Genomic DNA, 18,924 nt, shown 5'->3' on the forward strand with positions numbered 1-18,924 from the left:
AAATGTCTCCATGTGGCAATCATCAGCTTTCCTGAAGCAGCAATTAGGGACAGAAAAAGGGATAGCCTGGTCTAGAAGCTTCCTGGCCTTCAACAACATGAACTACAGTCCACCCTCAGTTCTACCATTGACCAAATACTGGTGTTTGGGAAGAACTAATCATCAGCCCTTGATAACAAAGTCCTCATGGAATTTCTATAGGGAGGCCCATCCTTGAAGCTGACCACTTCAGTGCCTGGATCTCCAGTCACACGAATGAATACAGCCAATACGCTTGGGAAGCCGTCCTCACCCCCATTCTGTGCCTTGATAAACCAGGAGCATCCAGTGATCCCACCGTGTTCTTCTAATTAATACTGTGAGTCAAACTGAGAGCTGAACATCAGAAAACATACTCTCCACCATTAGCAGACTCTCCTTTTCAGTGATTGCCTTATTTATCCCATATATTCTCATATGTTGCTGAGATAAGGAGGCAATTGCTTCATCCGAGCGCAGCCTTAAGCTATCAATATTTTCCAATATATATGCGGGATAGCTCTTACTTTACACTTCCAACTGCTGAGCTGATCAGCTTTCCTTGCTGAAGTGATGGTATAGCAGTAGTTTAGCAGCATATAGAATGGTTGCCTGATGCTAAGGCCTATCAAAGTACCAAATATAGCACTATATCACATGCAAATAATGTGGGTTCTTTCCATAGTTTTGAAACCTCAGGTTGAGTGCTATCTCAAAAACCTAACATGAAAAACGTACCTTGACCTAAACTTCAGATTGTACCCTCTCTCTTTCTTTTGAATGACCTTCTCCTTACTTTCCATCCTCAGCATGCTCCCTCTCTCTGAACACAGCCTATTCTAAATCACATGCATGTTTGCAATAATCTTTATTACTGTATTTCTGCAAATTGCCCTAATTTCAATTCAGCATTTCAGAAAATCATAACTCTTCCTTTTAAAGTGATGCCTACATTCTAGCAATACCCAATCTCTATCTTATCTATTTATCCCACCATCTGCATTCACACACATACCCTCAACCATACCAATGATCATACCAAACTCCTATTAATTTAAACAACAAAGAAACAGAGTAAATGCATTTTTGAAAGCACAAGACTAACCTCAATAACTAACAATAACCAACAATCACTAGATTAGCCATTTACCTTGGGTTCCGGAGGAGTGTGCTGCCCAGCGTAAAGCGCTTCAGTGACTCATCAGGGGTAGTGTAAAGTAAAGTAAAGTAAAGTCCACATTTGTAAAGCGAACAATCACCCGTAAGGGTCTCTAGGCGCTGGGGGGCCGTCGGGAAGATTAAGCGAGCTATTGCCCAGAGTCACATGGTGCTGGGCTAACCTGCCGCCGGAGCCGGGGATCGAACCGTGGTCCCCAGATTCCAGCGTCAGTCGCCCTGGCCGCGGCGCCACACCTCTTCGTGTAGGAAATAACCTTCTTTGGGGTGAATTACCCCCAACCTTTGGCCTATCTGTTTTGCTGGCATTATAACTCCATTCACTTTATCCCTGGTAAACAGGGGTAAAGAGCACATGCTCCTCCTTTATTCATGGTTAAATGGCTAATCCTAGATTGGCATATTTAACATGCAGACAAATCCCAAATATATGGTGTGGAAAATGCATCAAGGCCTGGAAGTTAAATGCTATCTGTTCACAGAATGGGCCTTGAAACATGGTGTCAGGCCTACTATACTATGCATAATATGCTGAAGCAGCCTAACAACTTGCTGTCATATGTGTGAAAATAACCTTTTTGGACAAGCAGGAAACCCATCTTTTAAATAATTAGCATTAGTTTGCCAACAGCCGCCCAGCCAGTATTTGTCCTTAATCAGATAGGAAAACTGCTCCCAGAACAGGACAATGGCTTAGGCCTGGTGACAGGATGGACTGAAAATGTGGGGCATGTGATCCATATCAGCTCATTAAGGACAACTTGGAAGGTTCCAGGAACATCATTAACTTGAAAAGGAAGGAGAGACCTAGGGATGTACGGCATTACGACGCATACTTTTACAACGCGTGCCGTTACAACGCGTTTTTTTCAACGCTAGTCGTTACCGCGACTTGCGTTGGAGGGGGTGCCGACTTAGGAATTTTTTAATTTACTATTCCAACACCAGCCTACGTACAGTAGGGAAGGTGTTGGATAGTAAATAAAAAAATTCCTTGTCCTGCAGCGCCCTCCAGCGCAAGTCGTGGTAACGACTTGCGTTGAAAAGACCGCGTTGTAACGGCACGGCGGTGTAACAGCCGCGTCGTAAAGGCTGTTCACCGAGACCTTGAGGGGAAAAGCCTTTCTTCCCCAGGCCCACACTATCCAGGCTGGCTCTGAACATAGTGGGAGGAATGCCACCACAAAAACCAGTTTGAAGTGGACACTTTTCTCTGACAACACTTCTAGGTGGGTACAAGGGCTCTGCACAATGGAGGAAGGGTTCCTCCATTTTGGATTTTAGGAGTAAGGTGCCCTGTGGGAATGTTTTCTGTGGGGCAAACAGGAACTGTTGAAAAAGTGAGTAGGGTCACCCCTTGGAACGTTTACCTAATTGCTTAGGGAGGTGCCAAGAGTCAATACCTCTCACTGGCTAAAGTAAACCATAAATGCGGAACCCCAAGGAACAAACCTTCCTCAGAATATTTTCTGTACCCCTGGAAGATCAGAAGTGGACTTGACCCAGTTTGCTCTAACCTGAGAGGGGCCTTGAAGGACTGGGCCTGATCCCTCGTGTACCCATGACAAAGCAGTGGGCACTAAGGGGCATTTGTCTGACCTCTTGTGTGGCTGTGGCCACTTTTCCAGAAGTAACCAAGTGACCACTACCATCTGGTCCTGGAATAGACCCTGCTAGTAGCATCTGCAGGAGTGATGCCCGCCACCTACGTGCTGTCCTGAGATCCTGGGAGCCTTAGAGGTGAGCCAGAGAAGCTGCTCCAGAAACAATGAACATTTGTGAGTTAGAAAATGTTTCGACTTCTAAGACCTCCAGAGCATCAGCGGGACCTCTGATCAGTGTCCAATTTCAATGCAACTTCATTGTAGATAACTTTAGGCTTGTCCCCCTAGAAGTTTTCAAGCTCTATAAAAAAAGATTAAGTAGTTGATTCAAAGTTTGGTGGAGGAGGTACTCTGTCGCAAGGTGACTGAATACGTTCTCTAACAAGCTCTCGGACAGACTTCCCAATTTAGAAGTGGACAAACCACCAGGATTATGCTGATGGAGTAAAATTGTCTATGTTGGCATACGCCTTCCTCAGCCAGCCCAATAGAGTGGAGGATATGGGCCGTCGGCAATAAGCCATCTGACTGTCTGTGTACTTAGAGTGGGCAATAGGATGGCTTTTTTTAATGTCTCTCACCTCATATCCTGGTGGTGAGGGACAGTAAAAAAAGAAAAATTACCCCTACACCATGAGAAAACTCGTATGGTGTGGGGGTCATTAGATTCATTTTTTATTTTTCAAAAACAAACTCCCCCTTAAAACAAACTCCCCCTTTGTGAGTTTGTTTTTGAAAAATACAAAACTTTAGAAAAGTTTGAAAGCTGCCGGTTATGCTTGACGGAACCATTTTTCAAATATTTCCTTCATTGACAGAAACCACCAAGATGTCAATGGGCCAGAGGACATCTCTAAATGTGGCAGGTAGAGTAAAGGAAGGTTGTTAGACATAAAGTCCTCCACCACCCTATCTTCCTTTACTCCACCCGCCAAACCATAAATCAGCCCCTAAGTCAGAATGTAAAACATTTCACCAGGACAAATCCGTTTGGTGTATCTGACCCGTGCTCCATTGTGGTTTGTCCTAAATCGCACCTAGGTCACGGCCTACCACTTCCATAGACTATCATTGGTGCTTAGTGTTTTTGGCAGTATTTTGACTTAAAACGCTAAAAATTCATATCTCCGACCCCCCATATTAGATTTTTGTTATTCTGGTATCTTTTAAAAAATAAAATGTACTCTATTTTACGAATTCAGTTTGAGATTTACACATGAAGTAAGTCGGATGGTTGTATGTGATTTCATAAAAAAATGATTTAATGGAAGACCATTACTGAGAAACCTTTTCATCTAAACTGTTTAATGGAAATTTTCAGAAAGAATGGCATTTACCTTTTCGTAGAAACCAATTCATAGAATGTCTTTTTGGTCGAAATTGCCTTTTGAATACTTATTTGTAAATCCAATCGTTGCAGGTCATACCTTCAGAAACAGTTTTGTCAGAGATATATATTTCAGTGCTTTACTTCATGGAGACATTATTTCATTTGTATATCTTTTATATTGTCAAACAATTACTTCGGATGCCTTCAATTCACTGACCTCCATCACCACCCTTAATCATCCATCGCTGAGCCCTCACCACAACCCATAAACACCATCAATCTGTGCCTTCTAAAACTCCTCACCACACCTGAACTACACTCATCCCTGAAGCCTAAACCCCTTACTACCCCAAAATCTAACATCCCTGAACCACAAAATCACTCTCTTTCCCTAACTCCATCCAGTCCTGAACCTTAAACCCCCTTTCTATCCCAAAAACCCTACCCATCCCATACCCCTTAAAAACTCAGCACACCCAAACTCCACTCATTCCTGAACCCTAAAGAACCCTCACCACTATTACACACCAGCCATCCATGATCCATAAGAACTCATCACCCTAAACTACTCCTCCCTGAACCCTAAAAACTCATTTCTACATCTAAACTCCACTCACACAAGAGAGAGATACTTTATTGTGCATGGTTAGTTAAAACCTTTACATTTCTACATCTAAACTCCACCCCGTCCTGAATCCTGAAAACTCTTCACCACCACAGTCGCTACCAATAATTGAACATTAAAATCTATCACCAGCCCTAACCTCTGCCCATCCATGAACCCTAAAACCCTTCAACACCCTTACAGTCCATCCACCCCTGAAACCTAAAAGCAGCTCACACACCTCGACACCACTCATCCGTGAACTGTAAAAAACCCTCAACACACCACCTCTCCACCCATATCTGTACTCTAAAGATCCCTTTTATGCCCCAAATCCAATTATTCCTGTCCCCCCTAACGACCCCTCATCTCCCTAAACATTACCTATTCCTGAACCCAAAAGCCTCACAGTAGACCTAAACTCCACCAAAGTTGAATGTCATTTTGTAGTTTTCCTTAAATGTATCTTTCTAATAAAATCTTTCCTTTTTGTATTTCCTTAAAATCGTCTTTCGTAAAAATTGGTTTTCCATGATTTGGTTTCCTCCAATGTGGTTTCTCAGTTTTTGTATGCAATTAATTCACACACATCAAAGTCGGACATCTTGCCGCAAACCACACAGCCCTTGGAACCCGAATAAAACCAACAAAATAATTATATGGGTTGACGCACCGTAAAAATACACGAGATGGCCCATGTGCCACCTACTTCGTTACTGCAGTCTTAAACTGCACTACTGCAACAACCTTCCTTTCGATGGGAAAGTGAAAGTAATAGCTGAACACAAACTAAAACCATGATGTGAGGTAGAAAGAGGAAGCCTTGACAGGTTGGCCTAAGCCAGGATCATGGCAAGAGATGTTTGAGCTTGAATAAGGGAGTGTTAAACTGTGGGGCAGAGTTATTGTTCTTAGTGTAAGGAATGGAACGAGGACGGAGATGAGGAGGTACTGACTTTGAACCATCCTGTTCAAATGTTCAAAATCCTAATACTTCAGAAGTCCTCTGGGCAGCATTATGAAGCATCAAACTGAAAACAAGATACGGACATGCAATTGTTTCTGTATGCCCAGGGCACATTTCTGCAGTCGTGATTTTTAATTTTTTACACAGTTTACAAACATGCCCACTGTTACACTGTTATGCATGGAAAGCTGCTCCAGGTGTGCCAGATGTGTACTACTGAGAATGCCATTTGACATGTTATGCAGGCTCCCATTTTTCCAAAGCATAAATGAATAGGCTGGAAAATTAGGTGCTGGAAAAATGAAGCCCTAGGCACAAATGCAAATTATTTTTTTGTCTTTGTTTTCCCTCCACGTGAAAAACATTTTCCCTGGGGAGTAACCCCTTCTATACATCTTCTCCAGGTCCCTTTGCTGTAGTAGTTCCTTTGATTTCAGGGTTGGAAATCTTTGGACTGGAGTTTGTGAATACAAACAAATGCAAAAGTTTGATTGAGGTCATAGATTTACAAAGCAAACCACACCTTGCTCGGCCCACGTCTCATTCCTTTCATGAGATTTACTACTACGCAATTCCACACACCTGCATTACACAGTAGTACAACTAATTACGCCTGTTAGGAATCCTTCTGTGAATATCTACAAAGCGTAAAGGTACATCTGCAGCTGAAAGTGCCACTGGGAGTCATCCCTTTGGAATCTGGCATGACTACAGGTCGTACAAATTCCCGGTAGCACTGGAGGGAGGAAAGGATAGGAAATTTGACATAAGCAGTTTAGCCTAGCCCTGTAAAACACTGGGTTGTTTAGAATTGCTTTAAAATGGGGACGACATTTAAAATTAGACATTGGTTCATTTCTCTCCATGGATGAAACTACTGCCACAAGAAAAGATTTCCAGTTTGACGAGTTGATTGCTTCGCTTGAATCTGTTGTGACTTTAAATGACAGCAGGTTTTGTTCAGCAGTAATAACTAGGCAATCTTTGTCATTTTCCTTGGATTCATTTTTATTCTCTTTCTTTAAGATGGTGATTTGTTCCTCTGGTGTCATCACATTGGAATCCACTTGTCCCTGGTATTGTAGTGAAACGACTGTTTTTCAGGTCTCTGTGGATAATAGGCATCTGTAACAACAAAATGTTTATTGGTAAGCAAATAGGCAAAAACTTCACAATACTTTGTGGGCACTACAAGATGTCTGAACAAAACCCCTTTGATTGTTCATTTCTAGGAACAACATTTAGATGACATAAAATCCAGGCTTGAGTCAAAACAACATTATCCAAGAGTAAGTCTAACTTATGAGAAGAAAATGTCATAACATATGCATGCATTGTGTATGGCTCATAAGCACAGTGTGAAACTGGTATTTCATGAAAGCAATAAATGACTATTCCAACGTAGGTCCAGAATCCACAACACATTTTTATGATAGCCACATAACATACATTTACATATAATGACTATATATAGAAATCACTTAAATATTCATAGATAGTCTGTAAATCTGACTTGGGTCAAGGCTGCCTATTTGTGATGTTGCCGACTCTTGGTGTAAACCAATGTTACCCAAACTTGTGGGTCGCAACCCTTTGGTGTGTGGCCAGCCGATTTTTGGTGGATCGCAAAAGCCCAGGCAAAATATAAAGAAGCTTTTAAATTCAAGTACTTATGTAGGAGTAGTGAGCCCTCCTTGCGACATGATGGATGCGTCATATTTACTGTATGACGCATCATGTTGTAAGCAGTTACAGATAAGTCAGTATTTCTAACGTATATGTAGGTGCAAAAGTGACGCATTGCTGGGGTGTGTCCGAAAACAGACACAACTCCAGCAATGTGTCCTTTCACATGAAACCTGCCGTCCGTAAATCACTGCATTACCAAACAATGTTTTAGTTAAATTAAAAATCTCCAGCCTCTGTCCATTAAAGATCGGAAGGTTGTGAAAGTTTGTCATTCTAAAAATTGGGTCCCAGATCTAACAAGTTTGAGAAGTACTAGTGTAAACTACTCATTCATCAGTGGACTTTGGGCACGGGTTATTTAACTTACATTACTTCAGTCAGAACTTCAAGGGATCTATCAAATGATTGGGCTAGGATGTTCCATGAAAATATGGCCAACAGCCACATAGCAGCAATTTAATTGGGATTCAAAGACATTTGAAAATGCATTTCTCACAGTAATAAATACATCTAAACAACGGGTCTCATTTACAAGCCCGTTGCGTCGCAGGTGCTTCACTTTTTTTTTACAAACCAGCAGCGAAGTGCTTCTGCCCATATTTAGAAGGCCCTGTTTGACTTTTCCTGGCCTTGTAAATAAGGGCCCCTTTCATGCATTGCTCTGCGTGAAAGGGGCGTTCCATGGGTGTTGCTGTGGGTGTTCACACGCTACATTCATGGAACCTGACACATTCCCCGATTTACAAAGTTTTGTAAAGCTGGGAATTCGTCTGAATCCTATGCCTCAGGGGAGTCGTAGGAGGGTGCAACAAGGAAAAATACTTTCATTTCTCCTGGTTGTGTCCTCTTTCTGTGTGCACTGAATTTTGCAGCACACATAGAAAGAAGAAAATACCATCAATGATTGTTTTTGCGCAGGAAGGTGTACCTTCTCGGACAAAAACAATCATCCCCATAACACAGGCACCCTTGCAACATGACGCAAGGGTGCCTGTGCTGGTGCATGGCAGCCAATTGTGTAGCAGCCCAGGGGTATGCACTTGGATGCATCATATTGTTGTTAATATGACACATCCCTGTGCATTTAAAATGATGCAGCTCAGCGCAGCAAAATGGCTTGCGGCACCGCTCTTTGTTATTTTTTTTGTAAATGAGGCCCTACACCTCTAAGACCCAACTGCGAGTGCTCCATAAAGAAGTGTCAGACAGTGCTCCAAACTATATAAAATCATGAGGCAGGTGTGGGAAACACAGACATTTGAGTGACAGGCATTAAAAAGTCAAACAAATTATGCATACTGCCCAGAGTGTATTAATAATGCATGTGTAAAAGCAAAAAACAAATAATGATTCCACAAGCAGGGAGAGAACTTCTTGCTTCCTGAGCATTAGGGCTATTGTGTTTTAGTTTTTAAAAACATTTTGAAGTTTGCTATTGAAAAATAAAAAATCTTCGTAAAGCAGGTGAAATAAACATAGTGCCCACTCAGCAAAGTCCTCTGCTTTAAAAACAACCACTGAAGCAGCAGTAATCATGGCAGACTAACTGCAGCATCTGTAGTAAGGGTTTCATTGCCACATTCCCCAATCAATATATTTGCCTTTGGAGCAATAGTGGTGATTTTCTTAGGTGTACAACATTAAAGAGAGGGGGGACACAGGGAGCTACATAAAGGTCCAGTGACTCGTGATCCCGAGGAGAATCTTACAACCAACGAGTCACTGTTCCTATCAGAAGAGAAAGAAAGTAAGGGAAAGGAAGTGTGTCCTAATCTTGAGGCCCTCACACACCTCAAAGGATGTCATGCTTCATCACTGGGCTTTTGCTCCTCGTCGGGCCCACTCTGCAATGCCCTACAGGTCCCCCAAAGGGTCACTTTGTCAGAGATCTTTTAATAAAGCTGTGTGGGTGCGTGGGGGTGAGAGACAATGAAGTCCTAATGTGGTTACAAAATGACTGTAGGACTAGTAAGTTAATTTATTGAAAAAGGAAGTCCCTCTGTCATTGTTAAAAACCAAGAAGGTGGTGCTGATGTGAGGGGTATAATGGCTCTCTGTTGCTAGGTGTGTAGCATAACCCTAATGGATACCCTTTTAGGTCAACATGTTTCGCGCTAAATCACAGTCTCTGGAGGAGATCCAAAAGCGCTTCTTCAGGACCAATAAAGATAACATATAAAGAGTAAGAAAGATAATGGCCTATGGTAATCCAGTGCGGGGACGGCGTGAGGTCGGGTAGGTGTAACGGCGCCTTCATCTATGAAGCACAGTCTCGAGGGACCCACAGATCATTTCTCATGGGGAATTTTTCCCGCATTTAAGAGAGTACTAATCCTACACTTTCCCAGTGGAATTAGATTACCCTAGGCCATTATCTTTCTTACTCTTAATCAGAGAGGTCCAACAATAACAGTAAAGTCCTAGCACCTTTTTCAGTCAAACATAGGTTGTCATTTCAAACACTGATCAAGATGGTCTCAGCTCTATGTTTGAATCTGAAATCCCACTAAATGCTTGAGGGACATTGGTGGATCTCGAAGAAATCTAGTTGTGAGTTCACCAATCTTTTCTCTAGAATCTTTCCAAGGCTAGCCATACAGAAAACAGAACACATACTGGAAAGTACAATATTGCCTAAATAATTGTTTTAGCAAATAGGTCCCAATGCATTCCTTTACCAAAGTTTATATGGTACCTTCCAAAATCTTTGCTGATAGGGCAGTGTGAGTAACAACATCTTTAACAATCCAGGCAAGAGCCCCATCTAAGGATGAATCAATAGGACTTTACTTACTCATAAGAATTTAGATTTATAATTATAGTATTAGGGCCTAGAGAATCATAAGTAGGGTAGCACTTCACTTCCTTGGGCTTCATCGCTTTTCTAAGTTCTAAAGCCTTGCAACAGATGAATGTGGGCAGGCACCACAGTGTCAGCCTCTATCCTCACTAGCACTCCAGAGAGGTCTCTCTAATCTAGTGACCATTTTTGAATGGGGTCTCCACATTGATGATTTAAACATGACTATCTAGACCAGCAAATAGTATCCTTGCAATGACACTCCATCACAACTACTCATTCACCCTGGACTGGTCTAATTAGCAAAATGTGCATTGTACAAGGGATGACCCACTGGCTAGAAGTCCAGGATAGTGTAAGGCATGAAAATCTATCCTTTTGAGAAGTTATGGTATGTTTTCTGACCCCTTTATAGATGCTGAGCTTTTCTTAAGTTATGACAATAAGTGTAAAAACCACAGTTAACAGTGGCAATACCCTATCACCATAAAATACAGAAGGGCTATTAACAAGTGCATAGTTGTGATAAAATAGGTTTCTGTTACAGAACCCAGCCCCCAACTGTTTGCCTGGCTTGTGATGCAACTTTGACTGTAGAGTACTGGGTCCCTGCTGTCCAGGTTCCCAGTACCAGTGTTCTTTCCCTAAACTGTTCTACTGTTTTTATTTGGGCCCCCTGTAGATCCCAAGTAAATGGTACCTGGGCACCTAGGGCATTGGGACTGAAGAGGGTCCCCTAGGGACCCCTCACCAAGGCCAGGCAGACTGTCACCGTAGCATGCATGGCCAGGTGCAGAAAAAACAACAAAGTTGACATGGCCCACTGCCTGTGTGCCATGCCAACAAGCACTGCCTAAAGTATAGATAAGTCACCCTCTGGCAGGCCTTCCAGCCCTAAGGCAGGGTGCACTATACCACAGGTGTGGGCATATCTACATGAGCAGATATGCTCCTACAATATTTAAGGCCATTCTGAGATATATTAAGTGCCAGGGAAGCCATAGTGAGTAAATAGGCTGGAAACTCGACAACTCGAGTTCCCAGCAAAATAATGGTTTTCTGAACCCAGGAGTGTTTGGTACCAAACAACTCCTTTCAGTAAATCCACACTAAGGCCAGTGTGGGATTTGTTGCACCATGTACTCGGAGGGCACCTCATAGGTGCCCCCTGAAAACCTACCAACCCTGATGTGGTCGCAGACTAGCCGTAGGTAGCCTGCCACCACCAGACATGTTTCTGGACCCCCGGGTCGAGAGACTCTGTTCTCTTGGACCATGAGGACAGTACATCCTAGGTGGAGATGTCACACCTCCTTCCCCAGGATGAGCACAGTGCTCAAGAGGGAAGCTTCAAAGGCCTGCTTCCAGTAGCAACCAGCGTGCTTGTATGAGCGGCGGGGCAGGCGGGGGTCAGGGCTTGAGGGTAGGGGCAGCATAGGGGTCGCAGGTACATTTTATTTTAACTCACCTGCAGCTGGCCGCGTCCCGCTCTTCTGCTCCTCTTCTCCAGGCAGCACAGGCTCCCAGAATGCCCTCTGGCCAATCCTGAAGTTGCTCTCACACATGACAGCAGCTTCAAGATTGGCCTGAGTGCCATCAATTTGTGCTTGCAAGAGGGCTGGCCAAACATTTATACGTACTTGGAGCGGGCAAACCACTCCTCCCCCTGCTCCTCTGTCATCAGATCAGCACTGCCCGCCCGCAAATCTGAAGCAGCAGGAAAACATAAAATGATAATTACCTTCAGTTATTATAATTTATGTTTCCTTTATTTTACTGCTGCAAAACAGTGGGGCGACGCTCCTCCGCCTTAACGGAGGAGCCGCCGCTGGACCCCTGCACCATTAATGAATGGGGCCATGCGAATTATTAGCATGCAAATTGAACTTGGCTAGGAATATGGTTCAGTGAGTTAAGTGCTAACTACTGACGTGTGTGCGACACCAGTTCACTTCTTTGAATCCCTGGCAAGGCCAACTCAGCCTTTCATCTTTCTGCGGTGGATAAATCAAGTACCAGTATATTGGCTGATACAGGGACCTGTCATTTGTTACGCTCAGACATTTACAAAAACTCCAAAATTAAGCTCTATATAAAACAAGTTATTATTTTTATTTATGGTATTTTTATGGCACAAACATAGACAGATAGTATCTTGAGTGAAATTATATCTCTCTATGTACTGTAATCACCTCCAAATTTGAATATTACGTGCTCCTAATGACATGATCTGGACTGTTGTGTACCCGCTTCTTTTTGAGGACACACACAGTTATATATAAGAACCATAGAAATGTTTTTGTATCCTTGGTCTCTGTAGAGAAAAGAGCAACAGACTTCCCCTCTTTTATACTACACTAATATCAATACTGGAGACATCCAGAAAACAAAGGGTCTATTAGAGAAGCTCTTACAAGATATAAAGAGAAGTCTTGGGCCAGACCCCTTCAACAACCACCAAAACAGTTGACACACCAATGTATTATACTCTAATTTGTGTTTGTTATGCACCAATCTAATGTCAATCATATGCATTAGAAACTCCGCAATCAGAAGTATTATGAGTATGAACAGAGAGAAGACCCCAAACATTACTTACTAAATATCGCTAATGTACTAACTAAACCTCCCTATTTGCTCTGGACACCTTATTGTTGCTTGTTTGCCAAGTCAGATGATACCTTTCCTTCATATCAGCTGCAGAGCTGTTGGTCTTCAGTGTAGTGTCCCTTTGGGTACGTATCACAGCATTTATCTCGTCTCACTAATTTAGGGGCACATATACATCCTCTGCACGAAAGTGTCCCTATGGAGCTACTGAGGGCACCTTTCTCTCAGAACCATGTGCTCTGGAAATCATGATCTGCACCAGGACAGCAGCCTCCTCTTAGGGGAACCCACACAAATTCAATATAAACACAACATACATGATAATATATGTTAATACTTAGGGCCTGATTTAGATCTTGGCGGGCTACCGTTATCCCACCGCGGCGGCAGTTCCAAGTACTCTGTCAAGCTGAATTCAGTCTGCCCGCTGTATTAAGATGTTGTGGCAATAGACAGATGACCACCGCTGCAGCTCTCTTCTCTACTTGCTCACAGTACTCCATCGCCGTCATGCCGGCAGTTTTCGCTGAGCCGATTTAGATGTTCCCATTGTTCTGGCGGCTGAGTCCTGACGGAGTGAGGCCATGGTGATGTGGAGACAGGTAAGTACTTCTCAACATTTATCTTACTACACATATATGTTGTGAATGTGTCATAATATATATGTAGGTAATGTGTAATGCCCTTTTTATTTACATTAGGCTTTGCACACCAACAACATACACACACTATTGAATGTAAACCCACATGCACCCCAAGCTGAACAACCACAACACACACCACCCAAAAATATGTATTATGTGTCAAAGCAGGTGTGTCCATTTTATCGTGGTAATTTGTTAGATTAACAATTATGCATGATGCATAACAAAATTCCATGTGCGAGCAATGTTAAAATACACAAGGCAAAATAAAATGTTAACACACGACTCATAGCAAGATAAGTGACATAGAAGCATACCTTACATTACACACCGGGATCGCTGAGCATCGTGATGAATTAGCTGCAGCACAGGGAGGACCTGAACAATGGGGTTCGAGGCGGAAACAGAAGTGGGAAACTGAAAAAAGGTAAGTTTTCACCTCATTATCGTCCATTCTGTCAACTTGAGTTTGGAGGTGTTCCTGCCACAGTTGCCTAGACGGAAAGGCACATCGTAATCGGGACGGCGGGACTCCTGCTGACAACTGCTTCTGCCTCTGATGCTGTAAATGCGGAAGCAACATTCCGGCGGAGGACGCAGGACTCAGGCGGTCTTCCCTCCATAGACCCGCTAACATCTAAATACAGCAGGCACCAGTCAAGTCAGTGGGCAGGAAGCCCAGCGAAAAAGCGACGGTGGGACCTGATCTGCCAACATCTAAATCAAGCCCTTAATGTCTATATTAACCTAAAATAACACATAAGGGCTTCAAATTTAAACGTGCCACATGCCCTGTTAAATAAAACCAATCTGGCAGTTGTTGATCTTTGAAAGTGGTGCGGTATAATACCTGCCAGAAATTCATCCCATTTTTTTCTAAATTTGCCTCACTCATACTCTTTCCTCTCACATCCACTCTCTTCTCCTTCACTCATTCTGACATTCTCTCACTTGTTCATTCTCACTCATATACATTCCCAATCACTGCTATATATACACAATGATACTCATACCCACTGGTTCTCATTCTCACTTACCAACACACTTACACTAACTTACTGACTCTGGGCCCTGGTGCAAATGCACCTGTTGCACCATTGATAGCTACACCCCTGACTCACTTAAGCTCCCTCTCGAATCCTCCAATCAATTACTCATTCCAATACACTCATACACCTTCACTCACTCCCTCGTACTCACGTTCTCTTATTCATACACATTCTCAAACTCAGATCAGATTCTCAATCACTTTCACTCTCATTGACGTGCTCAAACACACTCACAAACACATTTTCACTCGATTCCATTCACTCTTAATCAGTGCCAAACACACTCACAAACGCATACACACATGCATAGATAAAAAAACGTTTTTTTACCTACTTTGCTTTCTATGATGGAAACTCAGAGGCTGCATGGCAGCAGCAGAGCAGGAATCCGGGGCTGGACAGTGGAACCATCAAGCCATTATACCCAACAAGGAGCCAGACAGAGCTCAGAATGTTTTTAAAGGACTTTGAGCACAGCCCTATAAGAATCTGTGATAGAGCTGGGGATCCTGCCCCTGCTGCTCTGAGCTGCTTTTCATTGACTTCAGCGGTGCACTGATGTGTGCCCTGACAGACACATTTTAGATGAGGCATGCACCATATGCCTGCTGAATAAAATGGATGGTGCCTGTGTGAGGGGCACATATTTGAACTACACCCCTCAGACATGTCCAATCCAGACACCCAACTACAGATTTTTTTATTTTGAAAAAATCATAGCTGGATCATACCTCAGCCCCCCTCCTCCTCTTCCTCCTGTCATCAGGAGCCTGGAGAGAAGGCAATGAATGTTGACTTGGCCACTGGCAGTGTTCACGAAAACATGAAGCTTGTGCTTTTATAAGCACACCTAAATTGAAAATGCACAAGTGCCTTACAGGTTGCAGGGGGCTGCGCCCTGCAGCCCTAGATAAGGAGCCCCTGCAAATTTAAAATTAGTGCTCTTCACTCCCTACACCAGAGGAGCAACTAGAGCCAAATTTCGGGGGGGGGTAGGGGGGCTCCGAAAAATTTCGGGGGGGGGGAGGCTAACTCTTCCAGCAATATGCAGAGTGGAGCTGCAGGGCTCTAAGAAGGGGTGAAAAGCAACAAAGCCTCGTTACCACGTAATGGTCTTTTAACCCCTTGACTGCGGGGCAAATTCTGTCACGGTGCTGGGGAATTAATGAGTGGGCGTGTTTCGGACAGCCCCTGGCTGTCCTCCACACATGCCCACTGCTACATCGGACGGCCAGGGAGCTGTCCGGCGCACCTGAGAGAGCGCAAATCGGGAAAAAAAATTAGAAGTGCACCATATTTACAAGCACGTTGCATTAGTTAGTAAAGATTACATAAGAGTGTCGAATTTATAGAGTGAAAATACATAAGAGTGTTTAATTAAAATAGAATGCTTATATCAGTGTGAAAAGCTAATGTAGAAGTGTGTAAAGATGTTGTAATAATGTTGAAATACCATGTTATGTGGCTGTTGTAGAGGAGAATGTAATACTGATAAACGAAGAAATGTGTAGGCCACATGGCAGTTCACAGAGAATGAAAGGGGTTGTTACACACACACGTGAGATGGATTTAATATTATTGTAATTCAAAGTATTATTGATCATAGAACTGAAATATATGTTTTATAGAAGTGTTTCATATAACCATTGAGTGTAATAAGTTAGAATACTGTTTAGACTAAGAAAATTAAAGGTTTACAGAGTGCACAGGCCCGTTTCATGTAATTCTAAAAAGGCCTGAATAGATAAGTTCATTTCTTTTGATCTGCATGTGCTAGTTAGAGGAATGTCATGTTAAGCTTAAATTGCGGAGCCTGCTTGATGGTTTACGACTTAGAAGATATGGTGGAGGCCGGAATTTGGGGCCCACTGCACAAGTGTCTGTTTGCAGGTGCGAGGAGGTTCCAATCAAGAGAGTGATGAATAGGGTTTTGTTCAGGGCGCCAGGCACAGGCCTGGAGGAGGCTTCAGGAATTTCCTGGGGGGTACCGTCCTGCCGGAGAAGAGTCTGAGAAGCAAGGTCAACGCTAACGATGGGCCCAGAGGAGTATCAGCATGGAAAATGCCAGAACTGACACCACGTGAGGGGCGTCTCTAAAGGGCGTTCCTATTGTAAATGTGATTTTGTATTAGGGACAGCACCCCTGGGTGGAGTTAGGGCAGATGGTCTGAGGAACCTAAGAGAGCGGATGGGTAGGCAGATAGGTTAACTGCGAGACACCGATTTACAACGAAGACTAAGGGAAGTGAGTGATCTTCTTTGGAAGTCATCACTGCTGACACCTTTTTAGGTTAAGATTTTGCTAAGTAGGGATGTCACTTAGTCTAGTGTAGGGACAGTCTAATCTGAATTTTCTTCCTTTCTGTAAATGACTCATAAGCTACAGCTTGTGTCTATTCTTGCAACTCTGATGATTTTTGAATTGGTTTTGGTGATATTCTTCTGCCGACTAAGAGCATTTAGAAAATGTATGTTTGTATTGATACCAGTATATCTTTTGAACCTTATATTGAGATGTTTGTATCTCCAGTTAACTTTGGCTTTATAATAAACTTTTAAAACTTATTCGTAGTAAGTGGTTCTTTAGAGTGGTGTAAGTCCTCATTAATTGACCTAGTAGTGGATTGCCTTTTACTCTATGACAGGTATCAACGGTTCAGTCGACCTGAGTTGGGATCTAGACCTATAGAAATAGATCAGAAATCCCGCCGTAACAGTTGGTAGCAGAGGATGGTTACCTTCTAGAGGAAGGTGATCTAGACTAGGTTAAGATTACCCCAAGGTCCCTAGAGATCGAGAGATGAGCAGCGGAAGAATCGCCTGCCGAAGAAGGTGCTGACGGTGCGAGAGAAAAGCAGCAGGGTCGGACGAGAGTGAGTATAACAAGGGTCATGCGTTGACAGATTGCGGTGTTTTGTGTTGTATTTGTATTGTAATGTCATGCGGAGTTGAATGCCTGTAGTGTGAGTGAGAGAGGGTTGTGAGCGCGCGCAACCTGGCAAACTGGGAAAATCTTAAGTTCGGAGAAGAGCTTAAGTGGTTCGGGTGTATCGGACATCCAGAGTAGTTGTCGACCAGAGAAGGGGGTCATGAGGTACCATTGATCGCCCGCAGGACCGAGATAGGGGGAACGCAAGAGTGAGTGTGTGGGTAACGGACGCAGGTCGAAAGTTACCGTGTGTAAGTAACCTATCAGTTAAGGCGATTGTCTGGACGTACACGGAAAGACATTTCGTCAGTTAAGGTGACAATTACAGTTAGACTGTGGGCGTACAGTCAAGGAAAGTGATCGCTTGGTCGGAAGTAATCATTTTCAGAGTATGAATGGGACGCATGCATGACCGGGAGACGAGCGGAGAAAGGAGGGGAACTGCTGCGAAGGGGGACGAGCGACGTAAGCGAGAGCCGCGCTGTGATAGGCCGGTTGGTGTGAAGCCGCGCTGTGATAGGCCGGTTGGTGTGACGTCAGCGAAAAGCCGCGCTGTGATAGGCCAGTTAGCGAGAACCGCGCTGGGATTGGTGGATTGTGATCAGGAAGTAAACGAACGCGGAGAAAATAGAAATTTTGCAGATTTTGAACATGAAATGTTTTAAATGTTTGAGAGCGATCTTTAAGAGAAAAAGAAGAGAATCTTATTACGGGGAAGAGGCACCGCCAGAGGGTACACCAGCTCACTATATGGCAACGAATGTTGGGTTGCATACTATACTGTGGCTTGGTACTTGGAGTAAGATTACAGAAGGGAATGAGGAACTGACTTTTCCGAAATACGGAACGTTTAGACTAGAGGTGTTGCATCAGCTGAAAGCAGTTATGTCCTCATTGAGACCTTTGCCTAGACCAACACAGTTTGAGGCGCTTAATGCGTGGATTAGGGCGGCGCATGACAGGAGTCAGAACAGACGCCAGGAAAGGGTAAGGCGATCAGTAAGGGCAGTGCAAGATGCCAAGTGGGATGCGGAAGCTAAGAATTGGAGAGTACAGACGATTGAGGTGGATAAGTTGTACCCAGTGAGAGAGGTTACAGGAGAAAAGAGACCCATAGAAGAGGATGATGAGAGCGAGTCGGAGGATGGTCTAATAAATAGGCTGTTGATAGATAGACCACCTCCGGACAATAGGGAGATAGAAGGTACTGAACTCCCAAAGCAAGATAGGGTTGACATAGAAGAGAACAGGCCACTCCCTATAACGCATTGGGTACCTACCAAAGGTGAGGAGACACCTCAACATAGTCCTGTACAGAGAGTAGTCGGAAGGGTTGTGATGCAGAAGATGCCAGCAACAGAGAGGGTTGAGTCTTATGGATTGCCAGATGCTCTTCAAGTACCCGTTACCATAGGTCCTATAGTGTCGGTTTATCACCCAGAGAAAGGGAGAGAGGAATAACAGGTACGGCTAGACAGAGAAAGAGTTGAGATGGAAAGAAAGA

General features: G+C 43.5%; 1 protein-coding gene across 2 annotated transcripts in view; it reads right to left on the reverse strand.

The window, feature by feature from the left end:
* Nucleotides 1-4,730: 4,730 nt before the first annotated feature.
* The window catches only part of STPG1 (sperm tail PG-rich repeat containing 1), a 351,715-nt gene continuing 337,521 nt past the window's right edge, over nt 4,731-18,924 (reverse strand). For both annotated transcript variants that reach the window (XM_078683800.1, XM_078683799.1), the window contains one exon: nt 4,731-6,824. In XM_078683800.1, the coding sequence (XP_078539926.1) occupies nt 6,751-6,824 (74 nt within the window). In that variant the 3' untranslated portion in view covers nt 4,731-6,750. The remainder of the gene's footprint in view (nt 6,825-18,924) is intronic.

Source organism: Lissotriton helveticus, chromosome 3_1, assembly GCF_964261635.1.
Source record: "Lissotriton helveticus chromosome 3_1, aLisHel1.1, whole genome shotgun sequence".
Taxonomy (NCBI): domain Eukaryota; kingdom Metazoa; phylum Chordata; class Amphibia; order Caudata; family Salamandridae; genus Lissotriton; species Lissotriton helveticus.